The 26,940-nt window shown below is 46.1% G+C and overlaps 5 protein-coding genes and 1 non-coding gene across 15 annotated transcripts; 3 read left to right on the top strand and 3 right to left on the bottom strand.

Annotated features, from left to right (window-relative positions):
* Positions 1 to 61: 61 nt before the first annotated feature.
* Positions 62 to 14,644, bottom strand: LOC105187455 (blood vessel epicardial substance-B). 4 transcript variants are annotated; one of them, XM_025304805.1, is made up of 8 exons: positions 14,331 to 14,644; positions 12,387 to 12,763; positions 4,054 to 4,398; positions 3,309 to 3,706; positions 2,773 to 2,779; positions 2,358 to 2,670; positions 1,734 to 2,002; positions 62 to 677 (listed from the first exon to the last, which is right to left on the bottom strand). In XM_025304805.1, exons 3-8 carry the CDS (start codon positions 4,384 to 4,386, stop codon positions 654 to 656), a joined length of 1,344 nt encoding a protein of 447 aa, XP_025160590.1. In that variant the 5' UTR covers positions 4,387 to 4,398; positions 12,387 to 12,763; positions 14,331 to 14,644; the 3' UTR covers positions 62 to 653. The 4 variants fall into 4 exon arrangements, with proteins under 4 accessions (XP_025160590.1, XP_011146566.1, XP_025160589.1 ...); XM_011148264.3 differs by having other exon boundaries at positions 2,358 to 2,779; XM_025304804.1 differs by having other exon boundaries at positions 2,358 to 2,779; positions 3,309 to 3,655.
* A 1,262-nt stretch (positions 14,645 to 15,906) lies between these two features.
* LOC105187454 (popeye domain-containing protein 3) lies at positions 15,907 to 19,041 on the bottom strand. 2 transcript variants are annotated; one of them, XM_025304836.1, is made up of 7 exons: positions 18,864 to 19,041; positions 18,428 to 18,709; positions 18,003 to 18,184; positions 17,661 to 17,900; positions 17,384 to 17,536; positions 17,018 to 17,162; positions 15,907 to 16,864 (listed from the first exon to the last, which is right to left on the bottom strand). In XM_025304836.1, the coding sequence occupies exons 2-7, from the start codon at positions 18,447 to 18,449 to the stop codon at positions 16,689 to 16,691; spliced, it is 918 nt and encodes a 305-aa protein (XP_025160621.1). In that variant the 5' UTR covers positions 18,450 to 18,709; positions 18,864 to 19,041; the 3' UTR covers positions 15,907 to 16,688. The 2 variants fall into 2 exon arrangements, with proteins under 2 accessions (XP_025160621.1, XP_011146564.1); XM_011148262.3 differs by having other exon boundaries at positions 18,428 to 18,562.
* Positions 19,042 to 19,845: 804 nt separating this feature from the next.
* Positions 19,846 to 21,558, top strand: LOC105187453 (INO80 complex subunit E). Its single transcript, XM_011148261.3, has 6 exons — positions 19,846 to 19,961; positions 20,346 to 20,505; positions 20,576 to 20,757; positions 20,828 to 20,954; positions 21,047 to 21,219; positions 21,304 to 21,558. The coding sequence occupies exons 2-6, from the start codon at positions 20,359 to 20,361 to the stop codon at positions 21,386 to 21,388; spliced, it is 714 nt and encodes a 237-aa protein (XP_011146563.1). The 5' UTR covers positions 19,846 to 19,961; positions 20,346 to 20,358; the 3' UTR covers positions 21,389 to 21,558.
* Positions 21,559 to 22,058: 500 nt separating this feature from the next.
* On the bottom strand, positions 22,059 to 25,027 carry LOC105187452 (sin3 histone deacetylase corepressor complex component SDS3). Of its 6 annotated transcripts, none has more exons than XR_003113842.1 (9): positions 24,661 to 24,792; positions 24,431 to 24,494; positions 24,234 to 24,347; positions 23,927 to 24,128; positions 23,494 to 23,689; positions 23,283 to 23,400; positions 23,092 to 23,176; positions 22,637 to 23,015; positions 22,059 to 22,540 (listed from the first exon to the last, which is right to left on the bottom strand). XR_003113842.1 is itself a non-coding variant. In XM_025304810.1 (9 exons), exons 2-9 carry the CDS (start codon positions 24,755 to 24,757, stop codon positions 22,920 to 22,922), a joined length of 972 nt encoding a protein of 323 aa, XP_025160595.1. In that variant the 5' UTR covers positions 24,758 to 24,775; positions 24,987 to 25,027; the 3' UTR covers positions 22,059 to 22,919. The 6 variants fall into 6 exon arrangements, 5 of the variants coding, with proteins under 5 accessions (XP_025160595.1, XP_025160596.1, XP_025160597.1 ...); XM_025304810.1 differs by adding an exon at positions 24,987 to 25,027 and having other exon boundaries at positions 22,059 to 23,015; positions 24,661 to 24,775; XM_025304811.1 differs by adding an exon at positions 24,886 to 25,003 and having other exon boundaries at positions 22,059 to 23,015; positions 24,661 to 24,775.
* Positions 22,400 to 22,894, top strand: LOC105187451 (E3 ubiquitin-protein ligase MARCH2). Its single transcript, XM_019843327.2, has one exon. It carries the CDS (start codon positions 22,400 to 22,402, stop codon positions 22,892 to 22,894), a length of 495 nt encoding a protein of 164 aa, XP_019698886.1.
* Positions 25,028 to 26,036: 1,009 nt separating the features above from the next.
* On the top strand, positions 26,037 to 26,109 carry TRNAR-UCG (transfer RNA arginine (anticodon UCG)). The gene has a single exon. It is a non-coding gene; the product is annotated as a tRNA-Arg (tRNA).
* The last annotated feature ends 831 nt before the right edge of the window (positions 26,110 to 26,940 follow it).

Raw genomic sequence — 26,940 nt, 5'->3', positions numbered from 1 at the left:
ATTTCGTTCGATCAAGAAATCAAAAAATTTATTCCGACGATTCCAAATAAGCATTTGTTAGATTCAACAAAATCGTTCTCTCTGTGTATGCAATATATTTATATTTAGTCTTTCTCGTTCGCGGCCTCCCGTCTACTTTATCTCGTAATTTCCACTTCTCACTGTTGAGTCATGAGAACGATTCGTTCGGTTCTTCCCGAAAACTCGGCTCTCCTTTCGGTCCGGCTCCGGAACTCCGACGGATGCCCCTACGGTCGATGGACGTCGGGATCGATTTCTCACGATCGCCATCGCGTTCGATTTCACACGGGCGTGCGTGTCTGTGTGTAAGGCGTGGCACTTGCAGGATATGAAAAATCAATCGCACACATCGAAACTGCACCCTACGACGACTTCGCCTCTCGTTTCGTCCGGCGCTCCCGCGGTGATCGCGACACCCCGCGAGAGGGATGTTTGTCTCGCTACACGAGATACCTCGCTGCCATTCGATCGCGTTCGACAGAGTAGGCCATTCGTTGATATCGCATCGAAGTTCACAGGGTGAGTTTTGCCGCGTGCATCAGAATGACGAGACCACGACGGGGCTAGGCAGAGCGCTGCGGCGATAGTGAGAGTAGAGGCACGCTGGCAGGGCCTTCCCCGTCGAGTGAGCGTCATACCGGAGTCTCGAAAGTCACCTGAAACGAGCATTTCGCGAATCGAACAGCCCAACTCGTGCCCAACAGTAAAGTTGAATAAAAGAAAAAGAAAGGAGGAAGCGATAAAGAGAGAAGGCAGAAGAAGCGAGAAGATGATGAAATGTGCGTAAGCAGCGACTTTGCCGGGCAGTGTTGTTTGATCGAGCGACCTCGGAAATAGGGCCAAGCACATAAATTTAATTAGAATGTCAAGATTGACACGCGGAAACTGTAATTACGTCCCTCCGGAACGCCGCCGATGGCGCATTTAATCGCACTAAACAATTCCAGCGCGCTCGTTAAGGGTAAGTCGGCAAATATGGCTTCTCTTGATACACGTATACGCCGACAAATGAAGTGCGCTCGGACGACTATCGGCACGGCTCCGACCCCTCCCCCCCCCCCCTTGTAACGGCGATGTAAGCGTACATTTCGATTGTTTGAAGAGGAAGCGTTAATGACATGGCCGGCGAAGCCGTATTCTCTGTCCGTCGTCAGAGCGAGCGACGCGGTGTGTCAACATGCGCGATGTTATGTTTAAATAATCCCCAGACATGTCGCGGCGCATACAGTAAGATTGCTGCACGTAGCAGCCTAACGAAACTGCTGCTGGAAGCTTGCAACGTAAAAAAAGCCCACGTCGCTTCGTTAAATGCCAAGGGGAAGAGCGAGAAAAGTACGACGAGGAGAGATTTCGCGTCGTCTCCGTAGGCGTTTCCGCGAGCGGTTTACCTTCGAGTGCCTCGCAGCTCGCTTTACTCGACGACTCGATCGTCGTCGTCGGCGGCGGCGGCGGCGGCGGCGGCGGCGGTATTTTTCGGCGGGAAAAGCGTAAAGCAGACTGACTTTTGAGACTGATTTGCGTGGACATGGGGCGGGAGATGATCGCCGTCGCGTGCGCGCTGACGCGAGGTTCGCTGGGGATGAGGTTAAGGACGGTCTCCGCGATGCTGGAGATTCCATCGTGCTCACGAGCTCGTGTGTGTGTGTGTGTGTGTGTGTATGATAAAACGATCAGTACCTCGTAACCTCGTATCGAGAACAAGATAAACCCACCTCTCGGGCCGCTTTTTTCGATCGCTTCCTCTCGAGCTTCGGTGTCTGAGGTAGCAGGGTGTAGTCGCCACCAGCACCCCCGCTTCGCTGCCGCGCCAACGGAGGATGGGACAGCAAGGGTGCTCGCGGAGGTGGCGAGAATTGGACACCCTGCGGCAGTAACGAGTAGCCGACGAGATCCCGGCCCTGAATGAACGGCGAGGTCGACGGGAAGTGATTCGCCACCACCGGCGCCCAGTACTGATTCGAGTACCGGGACGGGATATTCCCTGGGGACAGAGAAATCACGTACGACCTAACCATCCTGTACGACTCGGTTAGCCTTTAAAGGTCTTGAGCGTCTATAGCTAAGTGTCGTCGCGCTTCGTGTCGTCGGAGCGACCGGTTACGTAAGCCGATCGAGACCGAAGACCTTTCGCCACGGCAAAACCGCCACGACGGAACGAGCGAAGTGTTACGTTGCGATCTCGGCCAAGAGTCGACGGCGGAAGTAGCGGAAAAGAGTCTATATACGAAAAGGAGGAAAGAAGTGAAGCGACCGCGTCGCGTTCTCACGTGGTATTCACGAAGACACGCTCGACACCGCTCGGCTCGCAAGAGAAGAAGGCTCGGACACGGACTTACTGTCGCTACGCGAGTTGCTGTACCGCCTCTGCGCCTTCCAGGTCGTCGATCGAACCCTTCCGGCGACTTCGGTGTTAACAGCGTCGACGCTGATGCTTCTCGAGACTCCCCTGTAAGGATGCGACGTGGCGTTCTCACCGGCGGTCGCAACACCAGCGAGCTGCTCGTTAAGGGCGTACAACTTGGACGTAATGTCCTTACCGATGAGGGTGTTGAGGAGAACCTTGAGCAGAGGCCTGTGCCGGAGCACCCTTTGCAACTTGAGCCTCGTCCAACAGATGTACGTGCTGTATTCCTCGGCCCGTATCGTCACCTGGAAGACGTCGTCGATGTTTTCGTGCATGGCCTCCCATTCGGGTGAGTCGACGAATTGGTAAGCTCTGATATAGTGCAAGTGGGTCCCGTCGCAAGTTACCTTCAGTCTGCAACCGAGAGGAGGACTCAGAAACTGAAACTGCGCTGCGCGACCGGCGCGACTCGCCTGCGTCTTGACAAAGAGAGGACGTCGGATGGAAACTCTCTCTCTCTCTCTCTCTCTCTCTCTCTCTCTCTCTCTCTCTCTCTCTCTCGCTCTCTCTCTCTCCCTCTCTCTCTCTCTCTCTCTCTCTCTCTCTCTCTCTCTTGAATGAACTCGAGTGAGATAACAGATAGGCGCAGCCGATGAAAAGATCGCCAATTCAACGAGAGAGAGAGAGAGAGAGAGAGAGAGAGAGAGAGAGAGAGAGAGAATACGATCCCGACGAGCGTCGAGATGAAAGAAATTCCGGGATCGTACACTCGCCGATATTAATCTTCGCCCGCGAAAGCGATCAAGAATAAGAGACGGAAGGATTCATAGCTCTCTATATTAATCCAGTTTCAATTAGAAGGAGACCAGCTCTCCTCCCCGATGAAGGAGATACTTTTGTCTCGGAGAGAAAAGTTGTAATTAAAACGCGGAAAGATGCTCACCTCCCACGTAAAAGGATAGACAGCCTCTCATCTGCCGCCGTGACTCCTTCCGTCGCATAAGTCTGTCCGGGATCCAGCTTGTATATCCTCGCTTCCTTCGCCAGCTCCTGGAAGTGCTTCTTGCTGACCTTATACGGCTTAAAGAGCTTCATATACAGCTCGGCTAGCTCGGGGCTGAGAGCAGGCGGCAAGAATCGGCAGGCTAGTATCAGCGAATGTATGCCGTTAAGCAGACCGAGGGTCAAGCACCACAGCATGGCGTCCAGGGCGCATATAGTGATCCCGGCCCAAAGAGCCGCCAGCATGAAGCCCACCGTGAGACATGTGCGAAGAGCCAAGATGGAAATCTTGAACCAGCGCGGCACCAGAAATGCAAACGCAAAAAATATATTCGCCGCCTGAAATTAACAACGCGACGAATGAATCTATCGGTCCTAACGTGGAGAACGCTCGTCGGCTTCCGCGTTTCCCGCTCGAGCACGATAGGGACTATCGGTGTCCTCGGGACTCTATCGTAACCGGGAGGGTCGCGCTCGAACTGAGACAGAGATACCGTGCTCTCGTAATTTATTCGAGAGAAAAATTCAGGGAACCGATTTAATCAAGCGACGGATGAGAGAGGGAGAGAGAGAGAGAGAGAGAGAGAGAGAGAGAGAGAGAGAAAGAGAGAGACGACAGCATGAATCTAAAAGTTTCGCGCGGAGAAGAATCCTCGAGCGCGAAGGACTCAAGGGTGAAGGTTCACCTGGAAGAGCTTGTGCTGCGCGGCCTCCCACTCGTCGCAGTAGCCGTCCGGTATGAGTACCGTCGTATTCAGTCTCTCGGTGACGTTGTTGACCTCGGTGCCGTTCCAGACGTCTACCCACAATTCCGTGTAGTTGAGGTCGTCCAGCGAGTAGCCGCCGAGGCTGGGCAGACCGCTGTAGTTGAAGGTGTAGCCCTCGCTCGAGTAGCTCGCCGATGTCGACGGGGCGGTGAACGGCGCCGTCGTCGAGGACGAGAGAAGGCTGTCGCCGGTTGTCGCGGATGAGTCGGTCGTGTTCGCCATTCTTCGTCGAGGGCGCGTGTAACGTGCCATCACCTTTGACCCCTGCAAGCGAGCGTCGAGCATTAATTTTCCTAAAATCCTCGAGATTCCCCGCGAAGCACGTCATTGCACGGGTATCGTTGCGCAATAAAATGAGGAGAAAGAGAAAAAGAGAAGAAGAGTAAGTGGTGAGCTTAGGAAATAAGAGAACCAGTCAGTGAATATCGAAATACGAACGTAATTTAACGGAAGGAATCTCCGCCGATTAGCACCGCGGAAAATTATTCGTCTTCGACCAGATATCCGACATCTTTGTCGGATGGACATTGGCAGCCAATTAAGACGCTGCATTTTGAGCGAAAGCGAGAAGAAAGAAGAGAGAGAGAGAGAGAGAGAGAGAGAAAAGAGAGATTACCTTCTTTCGAACAATTTTTCGATATCCGGCGACGTTCCCAATACGTCGTCGGGCTGACCTTTGGTATCGAAGCGCCGTATATATATATATATATATATATATATATATATGTATACCCTCGGCCCTCTAATTTATCGAAATTACATTTAAGCACTGGCTGTCAGATTCGCGATGAATCCCGAAAATGACGGCGATTAGCGTGGAATATCGATTCGGCGGCTCTTCGTGATTCAGGATGCAATATCTAAGCTTTATTATCTTCGAGGTCGCGGCGAGAAGGGCTGCGTGACTTTAACGTTTCGTTTCGTCGGGCCGAAGATTTCGCGGGATATTTTCTGACCGAGCGGCGAAAATCTCGAAATAGCATGCAGTTAAGATCGGCCCACGTCATCGCTCAGGGTAGTCGATCTTATCTGCCTTAGGGTTGAATACTTAGGGGCGACTGTACATTACGCCCCGAAACCGCACAAGCGCAACCCCCCTGCCCCCCTCCCCCGAGAGCGGAGCGCCGAAACTGAACAAAACCTCCCGGTGGCGGGCTTTTAGGGATGCTTCTCATGCGCAAAACACGTCTCTGTAACTTACATCCCGAAACCACACGCCGAGTTACACATAAAGCCCATTTCGCTCGTTTCTTGTCGTCACCGTCGCTTCGATCCAACGATTTCACATGATTTCTTAGCTGTACATGCACTGTATTAGTAATAACTAACAATTTGCGTCGCGATAACTTCCGCGGATGGCCCCGAGAGAATCAACGGACGTCGTCGTTGCGCGCAATTAGAAGAAACCGGCTAACTGACGATACGCGAAAACACTGAGACGAATCGCCGTGAACAGCCATGAATATCTCTCTCGTATATTAAGTAGCAAGAGAGAAAGAGAGAGGGGGAGAGAGAGAGAGAGAGAGAGAGAGAGACGCGACATTCTTCATTATTCGGCGAAGAAACGCCTCATTGGCTCGGAATCAGCTGGGGTTCGATAGGAAAATCAACGGCTCGCGCAATCCGGTTGGAATAAATAGAGGGAATAAAATTACGGAGGAAAATGTCCATTATCTTTTATTGCAAGGCGCACTCGCGTCACCGACGCTCGTGCGAGCTCCGCGAGCGACCAGGCGGACATGCCAGAAATATCATTTAGTCTTTTCCGCTGGCACAGCAAGCGCCAATAAGCGAATCCTCGGAATGATTCAATATCATCATTCGATTTTCGATATTTCCGTCCGAGGTGGCCGGCGGCGGGGCCGATGTCGCGCGCGCTCGCTCGCCTAACAAAACTACGTCGACTCGCCGGAAATTCGTTAGGGCATTCTTTCCGGGCCGATTCAACAGTCGCGCACAATAGGAGTAACACCGGATCCTAGGGGGATCGAGGGAGGCCGCCAGGACACGGATATTCCGAGGTTCCGGCTAGGCCGAGCTGCTCGAAAATTTATATTCCGACAGAAACGCGATATTTAATTGAATATCTCGCGGCTTTTCTTGCGAAAGAATATCGCCTGCGGATATAAATGTAGTTTCTCCGCGCCAAGTTTCGCGAGAAGTAACGAGAAATGGTTATTTTCGCATGAAGGAGTCACAAATTGATGGCCGCGATTCTCCGAATACGAATACGAGTACGAGACGGTCGGGCGTAGAATTTAAATAACGTAAAACGCACACACACACATACACCGCGATATATACCGCGCTCAGATTGTATTAAGCGTCCCAAATCCAGAGACTAATTTTACCTGAAACGAGTCGGATGACCGTTCACGCTCGATCCACCCTCGATACACTTACTCTCTTTCGCGCGCGCGGAAAACTCCTTAACGTATATAAACCGATCTCTCGCGAGTTCGCGCGATCACGAGAGAGAGTTAACGTCTCCTCCGCCTCGGCAAGGGCAACGCGTGCGTTTCGTATGCAAATCCTAATTCGCGGCTTAGACCACGCCGCGATACAAGTTTGATCCTATCTTGATATCCTTTTGCTTAATCTCGTGACGTGAGCTATTCCCCGCGAAAGGAAACGCGAAGTAGCCAGATAATCGGCTTTACGAGCGAGATTTCAACTACAGATTTCGCCATTTTCTCGTAATGCGCCGCATGCACGTGTGTGTGTGTGCGCGTGTTGTACATGCATATCCCCGCATGACGTACTCCGCAAATATGTGTTTGCTAAGCATGCGAGAAGCACCGTGAAAATTTCCGCCGTTCGTGGAATTTGGTATTGATATCATAAGTAACCGCGGCGAACAAACTTATTCATCTTCGGACACTCAGCCAAGCGATCAAGCGATAGAGAATCGCACGTTCTGATTTTCTTTGCATCCTGAACATTTATCTTCGACGTACAGCGCAACGCGTTATCGCGATCGATTTATTCTTGCACGTACCGATCGATCGATCGATCCCATCGGTGTGACGTGGCAAGCGCGGCAATCTGCCGCGAATTCGGAACGAACGAGTTGGCCGAAGATGCTTCTTACGGGCGGCCGAAAAGTTTGAAGGTCATCGTGCCTCTGTATCGACTTAGCTCGTATGCTAATTAAGCACGAAAGCGGTGAGAGCTTTCGTGACTGGTCGTGCTCACTATCGCCCCCAGAAGACCTATTCGCGAGTTCTGTGGGCTCGGCTGGGTCAGGGTAAATCACGTGACATCATAACAGGGTGTGGTGATTTACGCGAGGACTCTACCGCCGTGCTGCAACCGGGTGCAGCTTGCGCGATTAAGACGCGCGTCGAATTTTCGCCGCCGGAGGCACCGCGAGAGATCGCGAGATCCCAGGAGGGGTCAAGTTGTGGTGGTCGCGCAAGGGGGAATTTCGGCCCGAAAAATTTCAGCCGGGGCTCTCGAGGGTGTGAGAGTAAATACACACGGTGGTGTTGGGGTCACGCGATCCAGGCGTATCTACGTACAGCGTGCACGATTATCTCATTTATCTTGATTGTCTCGAATGGGAACGCGCGTTAATAAATTTCCAATTTGAAATTTCATTTAAGCGCGGTAGGATAATAATGCTCGCCTCCTCTCTCTCTCTCTCTCTCTCTCTCTCTCTCTCTCCCTCTCTCCCTAATGTGTCATATTACTCGGTAGAAAGATAAATGGCCTTTGATGGCCCAAGTTTTAGAGGGTCAGGTCGCGTTTAATTAGAAACGCAGTCACTACAGGTCCCGCCCGAAGGACATAATAATAATGTTGAGCCTTATTTAAGCGCTCGCTGCGTCATTCTTTCCGATTGTGCTTTCGGTTTAAATCGCGATAATTGGCCCGATGCTGCAATTAACGCATGCAATTGGTTAGCCAATAAACCGACCAGTAGCACCGACAGCACCTGGCGGAAAGGCCAGAAAAGGCCGAGCGCGCTCCGTTTTACCGCGCTCATGCCGTGAGTCTGTATGTAAATCAGGTCTCCTGAAAATATGAAAATAATCTTGTCGACGGGCAAGATATGGCTCGCGTGACGACAGGCTTCCTTGCGATTTTACTTCCGTTTGCCACTTTGTTCCGACCTCGAAGATATCGGCTCGCGGTATAGGAAATGTCGGTTTCACTTTAGCTAATTGCCAGGAAATTCCCGGGGGATTAAAAATACCCGACTGTGAGCACGACGGTGTCGCACGACTGTCGATATTTCACGGGGTCGCATGTAGCGATGAATGATATAAATAACATAGACGGCGAAACAATGACGACGGACACGTATTTTTATTGATGCGAAAGGATAGGGAAAAGGATTCATTGGAAACGGTCGATCGCCCTCCTCTCCCTCCCTCCCTCCCTCCCTTCCTCCCTCCCCCTCTCTCTCCCTTCCCTTCGCTCTGTCGGAAAATAATTCCGCCGGCGACGGAGGTCTTGAAACACTAAATCCGGCAATAAAAATGCAAACGAGAAAGATAACTGAAGCACACCGACGACGGCGGTCGTCACGTCAGCGCTCCGGATCGTCCTGGAATCAGACGGCCGGACACGTTCTGTCGCTTGCGATTCCACGTTTCCACGGTGGCCCAGAGGCCGCTTGTCGGACAGCTTTCGAATTGGATTAACCAGCGGACAGTCCGGCGGAGCCACCCCCTTCGCCCTTGGTTCCCTCCACGAGTCCCACCTACGAAACGGCGAGCGACAAGCTGCGGGAAACAACGGACAGCCGCGCAACGTCTCCCTGCCGGCCGCGCTTGATCGGCCAATCCAATTTATGCCGATGAAATTACCCGAATTATTTCCCATGCTCCTCGTGGAGAGATGGCCTGCCTATTTCCGCGCATCACCGGCGTTCCCCGCGATCTCTTTCCGCGATAATATCCGCGCCCAGTACATCCCCGTGTATTTATTTCATCCCTCGCCGTTGGCGATAGGTACGACAAACAGCCTGTCGTCTATCGTTCTTTCCTCATTCCCTCTTTCGCTCCGCTTGGTCTTTGTCGTCAAGACTGATTTTGGTAAATATATATATGGGAAAGGGTAGACCTCATCGATGTTTTTCATTTTGAAATATGTTATAAGGGATGAAATTCTGAGTGACTTTTCCTAATACAATTATATGGGGGTCGCTTACAGTTTCTGAGATATTTGACTTTAAAGTTTTATACGTTGTACGTTGAAGTACAATATATTTGAAGTAGAGGTAAATATATAGAAAGGGGTGCACCTAATCGGTTCTTTTCATTTGGAAATAATTTGGTTATAAAGGATGAAATTCTGAGTGACTTCCTGATACAACTATATGGGGGTCGCTTATAGTTTCCGAGATATTTGATTTTAAAGTTTTGGAATTTTGATTATCCTGGAGTTAAATTGCAGATATCATAAGCTGACGTTATTTACAGTACAATCCAAACAGTTAATCCAAACATAGTGTATACATAGAAATATAGGAAACAGTACATATAAGCGGGAGAGGGGTTCCGCCCCTCCACCGCACACCTCCTTCCCAAAAAAATCCTAACCTAACCTAACTTATTGCATCTTTATATATTGTTGGGCGATGTTGAAAAGATCTCCTTAAAGGCCACAACACCTAATTATACGCAGATATTATAACAAGTTAAGTTGAGCCAGGTGATAGATCTTAAGAGAACTTGTTTCAACAATGTCCAAAAATATATAAAGATACAATAAGTTAGTTTAGGCGAGGATTTGTTTGGGAAGGGGGTGCGGGGGAGTCAAATATCTCAGAAGCTATAAGCGACTCCCATATAATTGTATTGGGAAGTCACTCAGAGTTTCATCCTTTATAACATATTTCAAAATGAAAAAAGTCGGTGAGGTGTTGTACCCTTTTCCATATATTTACCCTGATTTTTAATCCGCGATAGGACAAGGGACATTTCATGAGAAACGGGTCTCCATGGTCGAATCGAGTCGAGAGCGACAGGGAGGGCAGAAATCGGCTCGTCGCTTCCGCGAATTTCCGCGTTTATCCGACTTTGGTGAGTCGTTGATCCGCAGACGAACGCGCTTACCGCGTTACCGCGTTTCGCGTTTAACGATAAAAGAACCTCGGTAATTCGCAGGAGGGCTCGTGGGCGGATGAGAACCTGTCAGCCTCCGTCGAGATGTCATGTCCGTCGAGATCCTCGCTGTGAAGCATGTTGGACTTGCGCCTAGACGAGGCCGAGGAACACTTGTTGCCCCGTCACAAGCTTGTCGTGCGCGAGTCCATCGCACGTAAATAGTTTCGCGCGACTTCTCGACCTCCGCTCGAGACTCGTGCGCGATTACCTCATAAGTAAAATGAGAATCGCATGTGACAGCGCGTTGTCCTCTTTTCGTGCCCGCGCCTCAGACCCCTTCTCGCTATTGTGTGCATCTTTCGGAGGTATGTCGCTCATGTTCGCCGCGAGTCAATGGATTAAACGAACGGTCGAGTTCGCCTGCCGATCTGCGGTGCGGAGCTGCGCCGAACCAGGAGTCGATTGTATTAAACGCTACTTGGACAGCGCGACATCGTGACCCACAATACGAGCGCTCCGCTAAGCAGGGCTTGCGAGGGGGTTAAAGGGTCACCGCTTAGGCGAACGGTGAGACTCAGTTGCCACCACAGTGGAGCGGAGTAAAATTCCGTCCAACTTGCGCGGTATAATGCTACTTATCGCACAAAGCGGCAGACTCTAACTAAACAGAGAGAAGAAGCGAGAAAAAGCGAGAAAAAGAGAGAGAGAGAGAGAGAGAGAGAGAGAGAGAGACAAACACGCGGTGCGCGCCGGAAGAATCCACAAACTCGAGGAAATCCGATACCGCGTGGTCGATCGCGCGCAAGTAACACGTCGACAACTCATCAGCGGAGGTGCTCGAATCCCCCGGGCCACATGAGGCTCGAGGGTCGTAAGGGGCTGTAAGACGATTTGACGAAGCAGCTTCTTCCCAGTAAACAGCCTGCAGCCGAGAGCGGTACGCTGGTCGCGATATAAAGCAGAGCGGAGTGGAGCGGAGCAAAGTGTGGGGACGGCGCGGGCGCCGTGCGAAGAGAAGAGAGAGGGCTATCGACCCTTTCGACATCGGGCAGGAACCACGCGGTCTGCGCTACGTGCAACCCTTCTTTAGGGTAAAGGCCGCTACACACCGCGACGCACGTGTCGCGAACCATGTCGGCGGCGGCGGCGGCGGCGGCGACTCGTGAATTCCGCCTGGCCGGCCGCGCCGAGGCACGAAATTCCGAGTTCCAAATCGGGAGACGAGAATCACCTGTGCCAGCCGGGGTCAAGGATATCGCGACACCCGGCTAACCGCCGTGAGTCCCGATCTATGTGAGTATTGTGCATGTCGCTCAACTCGGGGGGAGACGTATTATTACGTGTGTAGCGCATACATGTGTCGCATGCGCGCGCGCGCGCGCGCACACACACACACACACACACACACAGACACAGACACGCACTGACTAATTTTACACCGCGGAACGCGTAGTTTAATACAGATATGTAGGTGCTTTAACAACGCGTAGCTCAGTATGATGTTAAAACTACAAGGCTGCAACTAATTGGCGCATCCATAGTTGAACTATAAATCGACGAGTTGAATTATAAATCGTAATTGCGATTATTCGGAACTGATCGGCCGCGGCGTGAATTAACGCACGTGTCCGTGTAATTAAAAATGAAATCGTTCGCGTTTGAGAGCGCCCCGCGATCGCACGATCCGATGTTAAGAGTCCCTCCCTCTCTGAACTCGTTTCCTCTCGTTCCCCTTTAACGGCGGGAAAGTGTTAAGGTCCCGCTTCGCCCTTACGTGGGAGATCGTTGCGAATCGTTGTCGGCGAAGTTCGTCGCTGGTTCGTTACTTGCAAGTCTCGACGTCTCTCTTTGCACGAACGTGCAACAGGTAAATACTCTAACGTCGCATGTCATAATTAATTTCTTTTTTCTCTTTCGCGTCGCCTGTTAATCGAGACAACGAACGCGACCGATTAGGGAGATTACAACGCGGGATAGCGATCTTGATGCTTGAGAAATATTTAATTCCCCGCAACACACACGAGCGTGTTCGTACACCTCGCGAAAACGGTACGACAGACGTGCTCGCTTTCATCGCGCGCGCAGCTCGTCCCCGAGAGACGTTACGCAGTCGGGCGATCTCTCGAGCTTACGTAGCGACCAGGTGATTCGATCGGTCATTCGATTTTCACGCGGCAACGCCTTCCGCGTCCTTACCTTATGGTGGATAAGCGATATGTCTTTTGGAGTGTAGGATGATACACCTCAGTCTACTGTGGGTGTGCGTCGACTGCAGCGAACACCAAGACGCTCGGCTTCCTCTGTCCTCGTCGGGATTCGCGACGCGAACGAACATCACTTTACGCGACACCATCGCAACCGATCACTTTTCTCGACTTCGATGTGCTCGCCACGTGAGGAAGGGATCGTGCGGATCGATCACGTGTTTATCACTACAGAGTCACAATAATTTACGGCGAGTCTCCCGTTACTCTTTTTGTTCTCTTTCGTTCTCTCTTTTGTTTCTCTTCCCGTTTTAACGAAACGTTCCTGATCTCTCCCCGCGGGGGTCTTGATCTCGGTATGCTTGAAACCTGAAACATCACACGATCCGTGAAAAATCAGCCTCTGAAAATTCCCTTGGGTTCGCCTCTTCCTTTTGGCTATCGAGAGAGACGCGACATTCGGACCAAGTGACACGAGAGAAAGAGAGAGAGAGAGAGAGAGAGAGAGAGAGAGAGAGAGAGGGCGTGATAATTATTTATTAATTATTTAAAATTACCTAAAATTAGGAGACGGGTCGTACAAGTAAGCGAGAAAAAGTGGCATTTTATTAGTCTATTTTTAACCTTCGTCGATACGCCGATAATGTCCAGAGACTCGGACATTGCAATTCTCTCCGTCGATTAACGCCTACATTTCAGATTTGGAAATTCAAGTCAGCCGTTTGCTCGATTTAGAATTTTAACGGACTATCAATATCGGATGACTGTGCGAGTGAAATCCTAAATTCGAATCCTCGCCTCTATTCTGGAGACGGAAAAAAGTATCGTCCTTCCATGGCGAGACGATCTCACTTTCGAACATCATCGTTATCATCATCATCATCATCATCATCATCATCATCAACAGTCATGTCTCATCAGCTGTTTTATCCGTGATCTGATTAATCATTGCCGACACGACAGTCGACTTAAGCGAGACTGTCATCATCTCGCCGTCACTAAATCGCCTCGGCACGGATTATCCCCTTGAATATATCCTGTGGTTCAGGACGCCAGGTGTTCTTGCATCAGCTGCGGACCAATCGGAAGGAATCTGCACGAGCCCGTTTATATGCACAATTAAAACGGTCAAAATAAAGAGGCGGTTTCTCTTTCGCAACCGCAGAGAGTGAGAGAGAGAGAGAGAGAGAGAGAGAGAGAATCAACGACCGCACACCGCGGACGCACAATTTGCTCTCATTCCGGATCAATAGCGATCATACATTACTCATCTCTTGCTCATCTCATCTTTTCCGCAGAGCTCGTTCAAAGGCGTTCAAACGAGATACATGTTTTAACCACCGCGGGGGGGAACCCGAGGAAAGGGGGAGGGAGGAGAGACGTGTTTGCGAATCCGTGAGAATCGAGGCGACAGAGGCAGATCGCGATCGTCGGTTCTCGTCTCCCTCTACCTCTCTCTCTCTCTCTCTCTCTCTCTCTCTCTCTCTCACTCTCTCTCTCTCTCTCTCTCTCTCTCTCTCTCTCTCTCTCGCGATCAGCCGAGCCAGCGAACGAGTCAACAATCGCGCGACGTGCGAAACGCACGTTCTTTCATCATGCCACTAATCAATAACAATAATCACGCATCCCTCATCATCTCGCGCATCCGCGACCCCGTGAACTCCGATTATGGAGCGACAGGCCTTGCCTGACCAGCGAGATCGTCGCCGTCAACACTCTCTCCCTTGATAGCTCCGCGGAGCCGCTCGAACACGCGCGACACCCTCTCCAGCATCCTTTGCTCTCTTTCTTTCTCTTTCTCTCTTCCTCTCTTGCACACACACACACGCGCGCGCACACGCACACACACACACATTCTCTCTCTCTCTCTCTCTCTCTCTCGCGCTCTTTCTCTCCCTCTATCTACCCATCTATCCATCTACCTATCTGAACGCACCGGATGTTCAGTCCACTCGTCAGCAAGGGCACAGCGGCGACGTCGGCCCAGGAAAAGGGTCGTGTCCTTCGGAACACTGTTTACACAGCAGGACAGGCGCCATGGTCACTGCCGCCAGGAGCGAGGAGTGATCCTCACACCGACGGCATGTCCTTCGTCCTGCTGGCGGTGGCGATGACGATAACGTCCTCCTGCTCGCCGCACAGAGTCCGAGTCCCAGGACACGGCATCATCGGGAAGAGGAGAACGGCGGCGACGGCGACGGCGACGACGACGACGGCGACGGCGACGGCGACGGCGACGGCGACGGCGACGGCGACGGCGACGACGACGGCGACGGCGACGACGACGACGACGACGACGACGACGGCGACGACGACGACAATGACGACGACGACGACGACGACGACGACGACGACGGCGACGGCGACGACGACGACGACGACAATGACGACGACGACGACGACGACGACGACGGCGGCGACGACGACGACGACGACGACGACGACGACGACGACGAGGCACGCAGGACGACCGTCCGTACGCTCATCTCCGCGCGAAATCTCCTTGCCGATGCGCGCATACAGAGTACGCCAGCCTTGCTCCCGTCAACCCCACGGAGAGCTTCTCACCCTCTTAGCCACCCACTCGCCCACTCCTCCCGCCGCCTTGGCCGCTTTCAACCCCCTCGCGCTCGCTCGATCGTCTCTGGCGCGCGTACGCTTCGCCCTCTCGCTCTCAGCCACCCTGCTGAGGGCGCGAAACTGTGCAGCGGAGGTTGCACGCTCCGCACGACCGCCGCACGATGACGCGCCTCTGGGGGCTCTCGCGATACTAAGCCACCCTTAGAACTAGCGCCACGCCCTCCGCGTAGGTGGCACCACCGCTCGCTAACCCCTTTCCGAGGCCGAAGGTCTTGCCTGGAGAGTCCTTCGAAAGTGTTCTTCCCTCCACCATTATCGGCGAGGTGCGAGGCTCTTTCCACAGATCTCGTGTCCTTTGTCTTTTCCACCCTCCTCTCGTCCTCGCTCGCTCCTCTCGCTAGCTTGGTCGCCCCCTCGTTCGTTCCTCCGTACGAGCCTTCGTTTCGTTCCTACCGCGTCGCGAGCTTTCTTCCTTCGCTGGAGCTCGGTTTTTTGCACGATGAACGTGCTCGTAAAACGGTAAGACTTATTAAGGGTGGATGGGGGCTGAAAACGTTTTCTGGGAAATTTGACAATTGAGCGCGCGTAACTTTAATCAGGTCAGCGGCGCTAACACGGTGAACTTAATTCGTAAACGTGTAGACGTGTGGATGACCTTATCTCTTGGCGCGAGAACTTTTTTCGAGAAAATTGCGGGAGAACCGAGACGGGAACGTTTAGCGGCTTATCGAGGATAAAATCACGCGAGAGGATCGGTCTCGTCGTCTGTGAAAAATACCGTCACGAAATACCTCTTGTGCTAAATACCGCACATGCTCTTTATTCATTCAATTATAAATAGTCGGGTTGTTTTTTTTAATTTGCTTGAATATCCGGGCACTCTTCTCTCGTGTATTATTTTGTTTTCCTCTTGTAAAAATCTCGTCTTTTGTAAGAAATTCTCTATCCTCTCTAGTCGATCGTGTCGATCCCTCGATCGATCTTTGATATTTACAAAAATGTTATATAGGCGCGTTTATGTGGAGTCACTTAGCAACGTTGCACTTACCTAATATGTGAGCGCGCGCGCGCACGCGCATATTTTGTTCCTTTTAAAAATTATTTAAAATACTCTCACAAACGTCCTTTTTCCCGAGCTAAAACTCCCTGTAAATCCTCCGAGTTCTTCGATATTTACAGATATATACAGAGCGTTGAATTTACACTGTTCGCGTAACTTCCGAAAGGCGCTTTCGTTGCGATCTTCGTTGCTGGGCAACAAACATACATAGGTCAATATCGTAAAATGCGTGGATTAGCATGGACGCGTGCTTCGATGTGAACGTTAACGGTTTCTTCTTTAATGAAAATTCAAAGAGCGACGATTGTGGACCTCGCCGAATTGTCCCGCCGAGAGAGAAAGAGAGAGAGAGAGAGAGAGAGAGAGAGAGAGAGAGAGAGAGAGAGAGAGAGAGAGAGAGAGAAAGAGAGAGAGAGAGAAAGAGAGGTCGACAAGCGTTGCGAGCGAGCGTTGAAGTCCAAAAGAGAGAGACCTACAGAGACGCTATTTGGACATGAAGAAAGAGATTTTCGCTATTTCCCTCCGTGTCGCTCGCTAGTTGTCGGGATACGATTCCCAGTAGTCCATGTTTCTGCAGTCGAAGGCCTGCGCGTCCTGATCGTTGAACTCGTCGTCTTCGAGCAAGCTCTCGTGGTTCGAGTAGGAGGCGTGGTGCTATTCCTCGTCGACGATCTCGCAACTGTGGTACTTGCTGGAGGAGTCGAGCCAGCTTTCTACGCCGCTGGAGGCCAGGTCGTCGCAGGACGGCAGCTCCGGCAGGGGCTCCATGTTCGGCGCGCCCTTCTTCGTCAGGTTGTTGATGGAACGGTTCTTGGTCTTGGTCATGCTAACTGAAACGAGAGAGGAGGAGGAGGAGTAGCTGATTAACGTGGCTTGATTACGTTAGAATAACGCGACTTAACGCGCGGTTGAGACTAAGAAAGAGTCCGTTAAAGCGGCATTTCGATCGTACAACTCGATATGTCTCGAGTCACACTACGTACTGTTGTTTGACGTTGGTTTAGTTTCTTTCTTACGAATCAGCGCGTGTCTATAGGCTCGAGGACTTCTGTACTCGCTGCTCATCCCTAAACCGGCGCTGATCGAAGGGAGACGAATGTCCAAGTGCGACCCTTTGTCCGTAACTATCTAAAATTCCGGTGAAACAAAGAAAGAGCATAGTTGAAGAATCAAAAGACGGGTAAAAGATCTGATAATATCTTGAGTTAAAGATAAGTTAAAGAAACAATAATAACTCATCACAGTTACAAATAAGTCAAATTGAGTAAAATCAGTAAAAATTAAGTAAAATTAATAAAATTAATAAAAAATTAATAAAAAGGTGAAGGCAATAAATAACCGTAAGTCACCTTATTATTCATTGCGTACAACTTTGTCGCGATATCTCTCGCCACCAGCGTGGTCAACACGGTCGCGAGGTAAGTTTCTTTCACCAGGAGATACTCCAAGGCTGACCTCTGCCAATACAAGTATCGGCACGAACTCGCCGCTACGATGGACACCTAAGACAGGTATTTAGCCTAATACTGTAATAACTTGGCTAATCTTCCACCGTACCTGGCGGTACGCCAAGAGTCGCCAACAGTAAACAACAGGGAAAACGAAAAAAGAAAATCAAAGACCGACCTTGAATTTGTCATCGACGGAAGCTCGGGAGCTCTCGAATTCCGGCGAATCGAGAAACTCGCAGGGCAATATCGGGTGCAGAAAATTGTTGTCGCTGAGAACGTTGACTTTACCGCTAAGCAGCAGGCCCAGCCTATCCGTTTTCGTCAAGTTCTGCATCGCGTACGCCTCGCCCGCGTGGAGGGACATTATCGTCGCGAATTCCGGCGATACCAAACGCTTGAATTGCAAACGCGAGACCTACGGGTACGTCCAACAGATTCAACGGAGGTACAAAGCGATCGCCAAAGTTCAACGATTGACCCGAGACAATCCTTCGCGATTCGTCGCGGAAACGCTTACCTTGAAGGGATAGAAAAGCGTGTGATAAGCTTCCTCCAGTTCGGGATCGAACTTGACGGGTCTCATTTGATAGAAAGTGTACACTAATTGGCCGATGTTGAGTAACAAGAAGCTAAAGTTCCAAGAGAAAATATCCGGTGCGCAAATTACATGCCAAGCCCATCCAGACAGCAACACAAACCCTGGAAGAGCGTAGACAGGGGAGAAGTGATGAAATTCGTAGTTGAGAAACTCGGATAGTTAATTATCGATAATCTCCAATTCTTCCGGCCGAAAGATAAATTGACGAAATGTTTTCCTCAAATAATCCTCGCACGTTCTTGCTTTCGCTATTGATCGTGACACCATGAGAGAGATAATAATTCTTCTATGATTATTTCTTTGCTTGGTTCGCTGTAAATTGTTGATAATTGTTAAATACTTACCGACAATTAGCACCGAGTGCATGAACAAAATGCCCTTTTTGGAAGACGGTGCCGAATACGAGAGCACGAAGCAAAAATTCGCCAGCTGGAACAAGACATGTTGCGGCTGTTGCCACAAACAGAGCGCGGCGTTTCCTTGAAGGGGATAAAGAAGAATGAATAGACTGATTTATTGGTTTTCATTATAAACTTTCTCTTCGCACAAAAGGCGACAATATTTCCGCCGCATGCGCGACATCTTTTCATCCGCATAATGCGTATTCTCCTCATTACTCCGCGTTTCTACGGACAAAAGGAATAATTGAAAAATCCAACGAGTTCCATCGATTCGCTCCTCGTGATTTTATGAATAGAAATTTTCGATATCGCGACACATGACAGAACGAAATCTCGTCGCACGATGCAGGAGTATTTTCTTCCTTCCGCCAAAACTCACCGATCGTAGTGATGTTGTAAGACGGCAGAGGATCGTGTCCCAAGCCAGGACTCATTTTTCTTGGGGCGAAGATATACTCTCACGTGTTAACAAGGGTGATGGAATCGACTGTCCATGTTCACTGATATTTCTCGACGAGAACTCGTTGTGTTTTCACCTCTCGCACATGCGGACGCTGAAGGATATCTCTCAGGGCGCATGTGCTGGCCCGTCAGGATCGATATCGTTTCCTGTCGGTCTGAAGGGATTAAACGTGATAATTTTGCAATACCGATCCGTGATAACAAGAAAACGCATGATAACGCATAAACTCGTACCATTAAAATAGATTGCTGTTTTAGGCAAGAAATTGTTAGCAAAGACCAGACTGTGTGAAAAAATATTAGAACAAAAATATAAATTCTGAAGAAACGTCAACTTAAAACTTTGAATCTCTGCCAATTTCGATTATGAGAATTTCCCCAGTATCATAACATCGCTTTACACTCCTCGTAAAAAATTCGTACACGAATTTCTTTGATATATTATGTGAAATAATTTTCAATAATGCGATATGTGCGGATGTATAGAAGGCAGCATACGATGCAATGCAATTACATGTAAAATAAAGATAGATCGTATAAAGTAATCCGAAGATCTTCTCTTAATCTCAGCTAGAATTTTGCGATAAATTTATCAGATTTTTGAATAGAAAGTCAGATTCACAAAAATAGTTCCATCGTGAATTTGAACTCGTTCGAACGTCGAAAATAATATCATTTGTGCATCGCAAGTAATGAGAGTGAACCGAATAATAGCGTATAATTTTGAAAGCTTTGAAGCTTTTTGCTTGAAAGTTGTACGCTAAAGTCATAGATTGTAAAGTATGTTTCGTATAGTTAACGAAATATACCAAATGTGTTCTCAAATGCAATTCAAGTTGGCAGTATTAGCGCCACCCGACGCGCGCGCTTTCGTTCGACCGGCGACGCGCTGAAGTTACTACAGAATCGATAAAGAGTCCAGAATGGAAGCCAGTCATAAACAGCTTATTTATCTTCGCAATAATCGGTCACCACAAGCGCTTGCAACGTGCGACAAGTCACTTTGGGGTTTCAAGTGAGTGCAAACCAAAATCCATCGTCAATCTCGCTGCTAATTAGAGCCTGAGAATTCGTTTCTCCGCCCAGTTAAACGGCCGGCGTGGAAGTTATCGTGTTTCTTGTGAAACTTAACCTCTCTTTGGGATGAGCCAGAAGCGCGTCCCTGGAGAACTTTTTGTCAGTCTCTCGTTATCTGTTCAGTTACGTGGATAAGTAAAATATTTGTTTGTGCGGATAAATTTGTTTGCACATTTAATCGGGGATTCAGTGTTACGACATTTTTATAGTTGTGATATGCAGAAAAAGAAATTGGATTAACCTAAAGAACAGTTGAAGAGAGAACGGAAAAGAACTTTCTGAATACTGGCATACACTGAGAAAACACGTGATTTTCTTACAGCTGCAGATGATCAATGTTGGACGGATGGTATTGCAGATCTATTGGCAACAACAATGCAGATGCAGAAGGAGAGGACGATGAAGATAGTCCCGAGGAAGAAGTGCCTAACTATAAAGACCAATACCGCAATCTCAAACGAAAGCTAAAGTTCCTGATTTATGTATGCAAAAAATAATGTTGTAATATGTCACTGTATATTTTCCATCTGCTAACGAAGTACTTCATATTAGGAGAATGAATGTTTTCAAGAGGCTTTACGCTCTACACAAAGGAAGCTACTCAAAGTAAACAGAGACAAGAGCTTCCTACTGGATCGTCTTCTGCAATATGAGAAAGTAGATGCATCATTCAGCGAGAGCGATGAGACCGAGTCGTCGGACGAGGAAGTTGTCCGTCTTGACAATTCTAAGCGGTAAATGAAACACAATTGTCAAAGTAGATTACTGACAACAAGATATACACGGACATGTTGCAACTTTCAGGAAAAAAGTTGAGATAAATGTCAACAATCATACTCCTCATCATCCATCAGTGGTTACAAAGCCACTCAGTACCAGTAAGAAGAAAAAGAGTACACCAAAAGTTGCTAAGACAAACAGCACACCTATAGTAAGCACATTCGTACCTCGTGTGATGTGTTCAACACTGAAATTTTTATATAAGAGAACTTTAACAAAGATGTCTCTCTACACATTCTTTAGGTACAATCCTCGAATAATATGGTTCCAATATCCTTAATGTCTGATGGGCATATGACGCCGGAGGAAGTAGAGAGACATTTGGAATCTCGTCAGACTTACTTGGAACTTGTGCCAGAGAAGGCACCACCCACAGTTCCGACAGAAATGTTCAGTAATGATCCTTCTTTGGACAGGTAGGCATTCTTCCTGGGACTTTTTTTTTTAGAAAAGTCATTTATTGAAGATAAAGTTAATAAAACTGATATAAATATGTCCAGCGAATCAAATGAAATCGGGGAACTGGAGACCTCGCCCAGTAATATGGGAGAAGATTGCCTCAGTGTAGACATGATGGCGGAGTGACAAACATTCGTTTATAGTTTACTCATTAATTATTACGAAGTGCACATAGTTACATGTCTCTTTAAGATTATTTCACGCGACTAACTCAACTGTATCCACCATAACGTAATACAAATTTTTATACATGCAACAATAAACAAAAGGCCCGCCACAAATTCTTACCCTCTTTTCTTAGGGATCATCTGTGAATCGTAACGCATTTATCACATGTTTTACGCAATTGTTTTTTCAACATAATTTTTTCAACGTTTTCAACGTCAAAGAATATTTTCACAATGATTGCAAGAAGTAATTCAGTCGCCGACATTTTAGACGGCATTATTTCCAAAGTAGAGATTGGATTAGAACAGAAAAATTTGCCATCACATGTAAACCAACCAAAGTTGCAAGATGTCACGGTGTCAGATAAGAGGACCAAGTTATCACGTAACTCGATGGAAAACGTAAATTGTCGCATTTGTTACGATCCTAACCAAGAATTACGCGTTGTGTATCCATGCAGATGCAAGGTTCGGAATAACAAAATTGTACATGATCGACTTGAGGAGAATCTAGGACCCAAGGAAGGATGTCGGAGATTTGCATTCTGAATCATTTTATTGTTTATATATATATATATATGTATATATATATATATTGATTTTTATCTCTGGATCTCTTAGTTTCGTGGAATGATCAATTTGTGGCTTGTATGCGGTTTTAAAATATTACATTTATTTGTACAATGTTCCTAAAAAGTAGACAGCTAAACATTACAAACTGAAGAAAACTAAAACAACTTTTACAGTTTCTATTTTAGAAACTTCTTGCGTCTAATTTATTACGACCTGAGAATAGATACAATCTTTTCTCTTTAGTCGACTTGCAACATACTTTGATCATTGCCAGAATTTATAAAGTTCAACATCACACTTAATATACACATACATTTAGCTAAAATAGATATTTGGAAAACTTTACAAAGAAGATTACAAGATAAATTGCTAATTTCAACATGGCAATTAGGGGACAATGGGCGCGATCCATCTAAAGTGCTTGGAACGATGGCTAGAAGAGAGCAACAGAACCAGTTGCGAATTGTGCGGCCACGAATTCCGGGTGGAACGGACACCTCGTTACAAAGTCCTTCGGTCCATTATAATCTGGCTGTGTCTAAATCAAGATCAGTATGATACGTATGCCCGCGGTGTAAAAGCAGACTTGCTGAGGTGCCTCATAATCACCCCCGTGACTATTGCATGCACTTACATGTGCGTGGTGGCGGCGGACTTTTACGCTATGAATAATTACGACAATTTTCCACCCGCACGTTGGACCACTTATTCCCTGCTTTCCATGATGGCGTTTCTGATTCTCTCGTACTTCATCTGGATTTACATATCGATACAGTACCACCAGAAAGCATGGTTCTACTGGTGGCAGAAGAGCAGCAGCGTGAAAATCATCGACTGGATACCAGACGATACCGCTTCAGTCAGTAACAAACGCTCTTTGTCAGAAGTTTAACGAAGAATGGCGATTGAGAAATTAATTAGGACGCACGTCGTTTGATTGAAATCTTCCCGCGACTCAACTGCGACGTATAAATGCGTACTTTGCTGGAATCCGAAACTTTTTTCACCCAGATCTGTAGAAAAAACATAAATTGTACGATGTGCTGTATGCAAACTGTATGCTACCAAATTCTACACTCTCACACTCACCGCTTCGGTGCCAATTGCCGAAATGTGTGCCGCGAACTTTGCGAGATCCTTGCCCTCGACGTAGACAGGTTGCCCACGGTGATACCTATCGATGAAAACGGTACCCTCAAATAGACGAAAATATCTTTTTCATGTTTAACGAATCAATATTTTAAAAGTATAAGAGTAAAAGAAAGATTATTTGAAAATACCATCTCCGCTCATACAACAATTTTCCATCTTCTATCCGAGTTTCTACTAATGGAGTCTCAGAAGATTGTGATATATGTTGAGATGGTATATTTACTGCATTATAATGTGGCAAAACCACTGTAAATATAGACATATATCATCATAATTATACTTATCCATAAGCTTTATGTAAATTAAACAGGAATTTCTATATCTTCTTTCTATATTTACATGGCAAAAATATACCTGGCTTACGAACGGTGGTAAGTACTTTACCCCGACTGATCGTTTTTAAATCGCTCTCTATCTCTTTTTCATCCAATAAGTAATTTAATGATGCCGGAGCTGGTTTTCGTCGTTTTTCTACCTTTTCGGGTACTGGATCATTGGGACGTCTTCGTAATTTTCTTGTCATTACTGGTTTCACCTTGAATAAAACGTCTTAAAATGAACATAATAAAATCATAGGAATATATACAGAGTATGTTTCAAAACTGTCATACAATATTCCAAAGGTATATTTTGAAATTTCATTGCAATTAAAGAACTTATTAAAATAAAATTTTACATATAAATATTTATAACAAATATACACAAATATAATAAACATTAATAAGTTATATATATATATAAAAATATATAAAAGACAATACTTAATTAGTACCTCCATTGAATCACCTGCAAGTTCCATTGTATGACGGTCAGACTCAATAATTTTACGTTTCTCTTCCATGTCAGTAAGTAAATTTTCCTTTAAATCTATTTTCTTTTCTTCAAATTCTTTTACTGCTGCTTTCTTTTCTAATATATAGTCCCGCTCAACACATTCCGTCAAGTAATCTCGGTAAATTATATTCAAACTCAACCTAAAATCAAAGCAAAACAACTCTGTTAGTTTATCAAAGCTTTTCACAAATAATTGTATTATTCACAATTAATTCACAAAAATTTTTTGTTGATGATTTAATAACCGTTCCCTATATTGTGTTTCCAGTCGTTTCAATTTACGATTGTAGTCAGGATGTGTACCGTCGTTTAGCTGTTGCAATTGCTTCTTTAAGCCTGCTAACTTGTCTTGATACATCCTAAAGAAAATTTTTAAATTTTAATATCTAAAATTGTACTTACTATTGACATATAAAATAGTAACCCATTGTGTTAAACTTACTGTTCTTTAATTTCTGTATATTCTTCTGATTTTCCCATGTCAGTTTCACTAGCTTCTTCGGTATCTAAAAAATCCCATTAACTTTATTAGATTTACAGATATTTTATACACATATAAAACGCATAAAATTATAACTCAAAATTAAGTATCAACTAAAATTTCTGTTAATATTTTGTTGGTTATCTAATTTCTCTGTCTGTATCTTTCACACTTATACATTATATCCCTACCTTCATCACTATCATCTGGATCTTCGACGTCTCTATCCTCCTCCATATATTCCTCGTTATCTTCATCGAGATCATAATCATCCTGGCGATCGTACATTGTACAGAGAGGTGAATCCTGATGAGACATAATTGTTCAAATGTATCATACATGCCACTTTAAAGAAACATAACAAAATTCATTTGGGTTATATTAAACCAAGAGCAGCTAATGATTATAAATATTACGGATGTGCTATATTTGGACGCTCACTCGCTTCAATGTCTTATAAATATAATTTACACTGTTCGTTTTGGCGTAAGCAAAATAAAAACAACAAGTATCATACGGTATCGTTAGATGAGTCCCCCTTTCCTCGCCATGTATCAAATGCAGAGAAAATACAGGAATGCCAACATACAAAAAACGAATGTTACAGTTTTGGCGGGAATTTGTAAAGAACGTTAAGAAATGAAGGATAAAATAAGTTAATGTTCGTTTTTATTAACATCGATTATACTTTAGCTAGAGTTTAAACTCTATTCAATTAAAGACTGAAATTCGGATTATAATTTAATCAATAATAGTAAAAATTAACCTATAGTCCGTATATTTACACATTCAATCTCGCAGATGATAAATATTTTTAAGCTTCTTTTGCTACCTCTGCAGCTATCCTGCCATCTCTGCAGGATTTAGCAATATTTAGCACAAGAAACTTAAAAACTTAAATAACTTTCTATCGGTAACTTCTGTCAATCTTGTCCATATGTTGGTAAGTCAATCTTGTCGATATGTCGGTAAATCAAATTAATGTAGACAAGAGTATAAATGCGGTTTTATCGAAATATCTAATATTCCATATATATATATACATATGTATAGTATATAAATATATACATACATATACATATATGTATTCCATATATACATACATACATGATTTGTATGTGTATTCAAATTTTACTTTGTAACGCTAATAATGCATTTTATTTATTATAATATAAAAAGAAAGACATGAGAGAGAAATAAAGAAAGACAAAAATATTACATATAAAAAGATTCACAATAAAAATAAATTTATTCACAATAAAGTATTAATTAATTTTAATCAAAATTATATCATTGTCTTAAAGATACTGTTACATAAAACTTGTAAGATAACTCGTTGATTGTTGAGAAATATTATTATCAACATTATCGTCATTAATAATAAATTATTAATAACAATTCTAAGACTAAAACTATGTTTTCGCGACTTATAATATATAATATATAATATATAATATAATATAATAATATATAATATCATATTAATCTGAATATTTCAGACTTGTTACACGACAAAAAGAGCATATAAATTGCCAGACATACTTGGTTACAGTAGTTGCTTCCAACTGACCGTGTGGCCTAATGGATAAGGCGTCGGACTTCGGATCCGAAGATTGCAGGTTCGAGTCCTGTCACGGTCGAACGCTATAATTTTTTTTTCGATATAATTCTATATACGTCATGTATATATCACGATGTGCATTGATGTGTGTAAACGGAGGATTCTTTTTTTCGTTTTTCTTCTTATTGTTAAAATTATATCGCAGAGATGACAGTTCTTATCCTAAGCACACACCTGTGTTTGTACGTCACATGAAACAAGGCTTCATGAAGTGAGCGACCTCGAGACATTTCTTCGTATAGTGGTAGACGGTTATAGAGAGCAGCTAACGAAGCGAAGCACCTCTCGGAGAAGGGAACGGGTACAAACGAGGAGGTAGCCGATGTCGCATACCGTGACATTATCGGGAAAGGTCGAGGGTGCCGAAACACTGTCGATTACGAGGCGTCCCTACAGCTTTTGATCGAATTCCCCTTGGCACAATCTTATCGCACTAACTCGCTTAATACGTGAAATCATTAATATTAAACTTATAAATTGATCCGTGAGGTACACAGATAACACATGAAAGTCAACTCGCTGATGCGATAACTTTTCACTCTTCTACCGTTAAAAGGGAAAATAATTTTGTCAATATAAAATACCAGCTAATTACCTTACCCGCATCGAACAAGCTAATATATTTTTCGGAACGTTTTCTCCCGTAAAATCTCGCGAAAAAGAAACTCCCCAATATCGACATCAAGCATTTATATGCAATTAATCTTTCGAACATAGTCTATACATATATAACGAAATATTATTATTGAATTATATATATATATATATATATACATATATCGATGCATCAAATATGTCATACAAATAAAATAAATCGAGTTTCGGTGAGATAACAAAATCACTGATAGTT

Source organism: Harpegnathos saltator, unplaced genomic scaffold, assembly GCF_003227715.2.
Source record: "Harpegnathos saltator strain DR-91 unplaced genomic scaffold, Hsal_v8.6 scaffold650, whole genome shotgun sequence".
NCBI classification, from domain to species: domain Eukaryota; kingdom Metazoa; phylum Arthropoda; class Insecta; order Hymenoptera; family Formicidae; genus Harpegnathos; species Harpegnathos saltator.
This window is presented reverse-complemented; position numbering and strand designations above follow the sequence as displayed.

What these genes read in the sequence shown, in the direction of transcription:
- LOC105187452 (XM_025304809.1), bottom strand. Translation starts at nt 24,787, where the DNA reads ATGTCTCATCAGGATTCACCTCTCTGTACAATGTACGATCGCCAGGAT. An exon ending in GAAACACAATATAGGGAACG is followed by an intron (nt 24,129 to 24,233) that starts GTTATTAAATCA and finishes CTTTGATTTTAG; the next exon opens with GTTGAGTTTGAATATAATTT. An exon ending in TTGTTGTATGAGCGGAGATG is followed by an intron (nt 23,177 to 23,282) that starts GTATTTTCAAAT and finishes TTTCATCGATAG; the next exon opens with GTATCACCGTGGGCAACCTG.
- LOC105187455 (XM_011148264.3), bottom strand. Translation starts at nt 4,386, where the DNA reads ATGGCACGTTACACGCGCCCTCGACGAAGAATGGCGAACACGACCGAC. An exon ending in CGCAGCACAAGCTCTTCCAG is followed by an intron (nt 3,707 to 4,053) that starts GTGAACCTTCAC and finishes TGTTAATTTCAG; the next exon opens with GCGGCGAATATATTTTTTGC. An exon ending in TCTATCCTTTTACGTGGGAG is followed by an intron (nt 2,780 to 3,308) that starts GTGAGCATCTTT and finishes TCTCGGTTGCAG; the next exon opens with ACTGAAGGTAACTTGCGACG.
- LOC105187451 (XM_019843327.2), top strand. Translation starts at nt 22,400, where the DNA reads ATGGGCGCGATCCATCTAAAGTGCTTGGAACGATGGCTAGAAGAGAGC.
- LOC105187453 (XM_011148261.3), top strand. Translation starts at nt 20,359, where the DNA reads ATGTTGGACGGATGGTATTGCAGATCTATTGGCAACAACAATGCAGAT. An exon ending in AGCTAAAGTTCCTGATTTAT is followed by an intron (nt 20,506 to 20,575) that starts GTATGCAAAAAA and finishes ACTTCATATTAG; the next exon opens with GAGAATGAATGTTTTCAAGA. An exon ending in AGACAAACAGCACACCTATA is followed by an intron (nt 20,955 to 21,046) that starts GTAAGCACATTC and finishes CACATTCTTTAG; the next exon opens with GTACAATCCTCGAATAATAT.
- LOC105187454 (XM_011148262.3), bottom strand. Translation starts at nt 18,918, where the DNA reads ATGAGTCCTGGCTTGGGACACGATCCTCTGCCGTCTTACAACATCACT. An exon ending in TTACAACATCACTACGATCG is followed by an intron (nt 18,563 to 18,863) that starts GTGAGTTTTGGC and finishes ATCCCCTTCAAG; the next exon opens with GAAACGCCGCGCTCTGTTTG. An exon ending in CCGTCGATGACAAATTCAAG is followed by an intron (nt 17,537 to 17,660) that starts GTCGGTCTTTGA and finishes TACCTGTCTTAG; the next exon opens with GTGTCCATCGTAGCGGCGAG.